Source organism: Microtus ochrogaster, linkage group LG8 (assembly GCF_000317375.1).
Source record: "Microtus ochrogaster isolate Prairie Vole_2 linkage group LG8, MicOch1.0, whole genome shotgun sequence".
In the NCBI taxonomy this organism is placed as follows: domain Eukaryota; kingdom Metazoa; phylum Chordata; class Mammalia; order Rodentia; family Cricetidae; genus Microtus; species Microtus ochrogaster.
Window position 1 is genome coordinate 23,640,192 of NC_022033.1, and position 3,305 is coordinate 23,643,496.

A 3,305-nucleotide genomic window follows, 5' to 3' on the forward strand; every position below is an offset into this window, starting at 1 on the left:
TTTATTTTGATTTTTAATACTGCATCTCCGAATGTGTGCCATGAGTGCAGGTGCCCATGGAGGCCAGAAGAGGGCAGTAAGAGTCTTTGGGGCTGGAGTGATGGGCGCACCTTACACAGGTGCCAGGAACTGATCTTAGGTACTCTGTGAGAACAGTGTGTACTCGTGACCCTGGAGCCAGCTCCTCAGCCCCCTTTGGGAGGCTCTGTGTGTTCTGGTTTCTTTTTGCTTCTTGAGATGTGGTCTTGTTACGATGTCAGCCTTCCCTCCCCTTCAAGGCCCAAGTCCTACCTCAGCCTCCCAAATAGCTGGGAACATAGGTGTCTGGCTTTACATATGTTTAGCAGCGTGAGGATTAGTCTTTTGCTGCCTGGTTGGGAACAGCTTGGCGAGGGAGGAGGGGCTGATGGAAGAGCAGAAGTCTGGGTGTCCATTAGCAAGAAGCTGTGCAGTGGCCTAATGTGGTGACCTACATCTGGGTGCTGGCCCGGAAGACAGAGGAGCCAGACTAGAGATGTCTTGAAGTCAGTGTCAGATACTTTCTTACTTTTTCAAGGTTTTTTATTTTTATTTTTTTTGAGGCAGCGTCTCACTGTGTGGACCCAGATGGCCTCACATTCACAGAGATCCGCCTACCTCTGCCCTCCAAGTGTGCACCACTACATCTGGCCTTACTTTTTACTTAGTTTTCGAAACAGGGTCTTAGGGTCTCAGGCCTAGGCTGGTCTCCAACTCTCAGTCATCCTGTTTCACCCAGGATTACAGGAATGGGCTGCCATGCCCAACTGCAGTCCAACATTCTTGCTTTAAAAGTGTTACTCAGAAACCCTGTCTCGAAAAACCAAAAAAATAAAAAAATAAAAAAAAATAAAAGTGTTACTCATAGCTGGATATGGTGGTGCACACCTTTAATCCCATCACTCAGGAGGCAGAGGCAGGTGGATCTCTGAGTTCCAGACAACCTGGTCTTCATAGCAAGTTCCTGGACAGCCAGGGCTACATAAAAGACCCTATCTCAAAAAACCACCCAACCAACAAGCAAAGGTACCCATGAAGCTTATGTTGTCAAAAGCCAAGAACCAGCTGCTGCAAGCTTTTCCCACTCACCTGACCGGCTTCTACCATGGCCTCCCTCCCCGTTTTTTCAAGACAGGGTTTTTCTGTGTAGCCCTGACTGTCCTGGTGTCCTGGAACTCACGCTGTAGACAAGGCTGGCCTCGAACTCCCAGAAATGCATCTGTCTCTGCCTCCTGACTGCTGGGATTAAAGGTGTGCGCCACCACTGCCCAGCACCACCACCCCCTTCCTATGGGGGGGGGGTCCTTGTCTAGAATTGAGAGTACACTCTGCTCTAACCATAGGTTATCTTTGCTGTCCCCTAGTGGGACTGTAAAGATGGCTCAGCCACTAAGAGTGCTTGTTGCTCTTCCAGAGGACTAGAGTTCAATTCTCAGTACCCACACCCAACAGCTCACAATTGCCTATATCTCCAGTTCCAGAGAGTCTAATACTCTCTTCTGGCCTCTGTGGGTATCCACAAACACGCACACACATGCACATACATACACACACACTCTCACAAATAAATTCACACACTCACACATTCACACACACTCGCTCTCATTCACACACACACTCTCACACACACTCACACTCTTACACATAAATTCATACATACATTCACACACACACACACTCTCTCTCATACACACTCACACTCTTACACATAAATTCATACACACATTCACACACACACACACACTCTCTCACACACATTCACACTCTCACCCTTTAAGGAAAAGGTGGATTGAATTAGTTCCCCTTCATCTCTAAAGAAAGACCAGTGTCAGGTGCTGACACGGCCCTCCGTACACAGCCACACTCAGAGCCTACACCAGCCTCTCTCCATTGCTTGGCTCCCTTTCTGTGCCTGTCCTTAGGGCCTTTGTGTGTGGTGAGTCTTCTGCCTGTAAAGCAGCAAGCTCCTCCTGTGGATTCCTTTCCCTCCCTCAGATTCTGTGACCACCTCTTGTCAGGGTCAATGTCAGGTTCCTGTCTTGGTGAACGTGTTTCTTCCTCACAAGCCCCACAAAGGCAGACAGCAGATCTGTCCTGTCTCAGAATTCTCTCTGCAGATCCAGCCCATAGTAGGCACTCATTCATCTGTTCACTCACTCCTCCCATTTGCTGAGGACCTACTGTGTGTCAGGCCCTGTCTGTGCCCTTGGGATGAACAAAAAGAATCTAGACCCTGCCCTGCAGGAGCTTACACTGAGGACAAGGGAACTTCATACATCACCTCACAGATGTTAAATGGGGATGAGGGCCGTGAAGGAAAAGACCTAGGAGGAAAGGGATGGACACTTGTTAATACACTCTGAGGTGGTGCACTGAGTAAGGGCCTCTGTCAGGTAAGAGGGCAGCGCCCCCGAGGACATGGGCACCCTCCTCAGAGATCTCAAACTAGATGGGCTTCAGTGATGTGCTCCTTGCCCAGTTCAGATCTGTATGCACTCTGGGGAAAGCTGCCTGGACCAGCAGGGCCCGCGCTCATGAAGCTTTCTGTTTGTGCAGTCTCCAAGAGAAACTGCAGGCCATCCTGAAAGCCACGTACACCCACTCTCGGAACCTGGCCTGCTTTGTGTTCACCTATAAGAGCCTCTGTGCACTCCAGTCGCATGTGCAAGGCGAGACCCACCAGATGCACTCTTTCCTGGCCGCCTTCCTCGGGGGCCTGCTAGTGTTCGGGAAGAACAACAATGTCAATAGCCAGGTACGGCTTTCCTGTGGGACAGTGAGGGGCGGGAAGTGAGGTGAACTCCTGGCAGCTGTCTGTGTCTGAGGTCTAAGAATCATCAGACTCCGTGCGACCTTGGGAAGGTCACTTCTCCCTCAGTTTTCCTATTTGTAAACCAGGCCACGGCTGGACTCCAAGGGCTCCCCACATCAGTGTGTCTACTACTCTTTGGGGCAAGGATTTTGGTGGTGGTGGTGGAGACAGGTTTCATCTTATTCTGGCAGGCCTTGAGCTTGCTATGTAGCTGAGGCTGAGGCTTGCCTTGAACTCCTGTTAGCCTTTTTTTTTCTTTTGTTTTTTTGAGGGTTTCTCTGTGTTATGTTCATAGCTGTCCTGGAACTCACTCTGTAGACCAGGCTGGCCTCAAACTCACAGAAATCCACCTGCCTCTGCCTCCCAAGTGCTGAGATTAAAGGCGTGCGCCACCACCGCCCAGAGAACTCCTGATATCCTTGCCTTATCCTAAGTGCTGAGATTACATGTGCATCAATGATTTGGTGGCGCAATG

At 50.1% G+C, this 3,305-nt stretch overlaps 1 protein-coding gene across 1 annotated transcript in view; it reads left to right on the forward strand.

Moving 5' to 3' along the window:
• Positions 1-2,827, forward strand: part of Pxmp4 (peroxisomal membrane protein 4) — a 15,387-nt gene extending 12,560 nt beyond the window's left edge. Inside the window, exon 3 of the mRNA XM_013352082.2 lies at positions 2,575-2,827. Within this exon, the coding sequence (XP_013207536.1) occupies positions 2,575-2,812 (238 nt within the window). The 3' untranslated portion in view covers positions 2,813-2,827. The remainder of the gene's footprint in view (positions 1-2,574) is intronic.
• Positions 2,828-3,305: the final 478 nt, after the last annotated feature.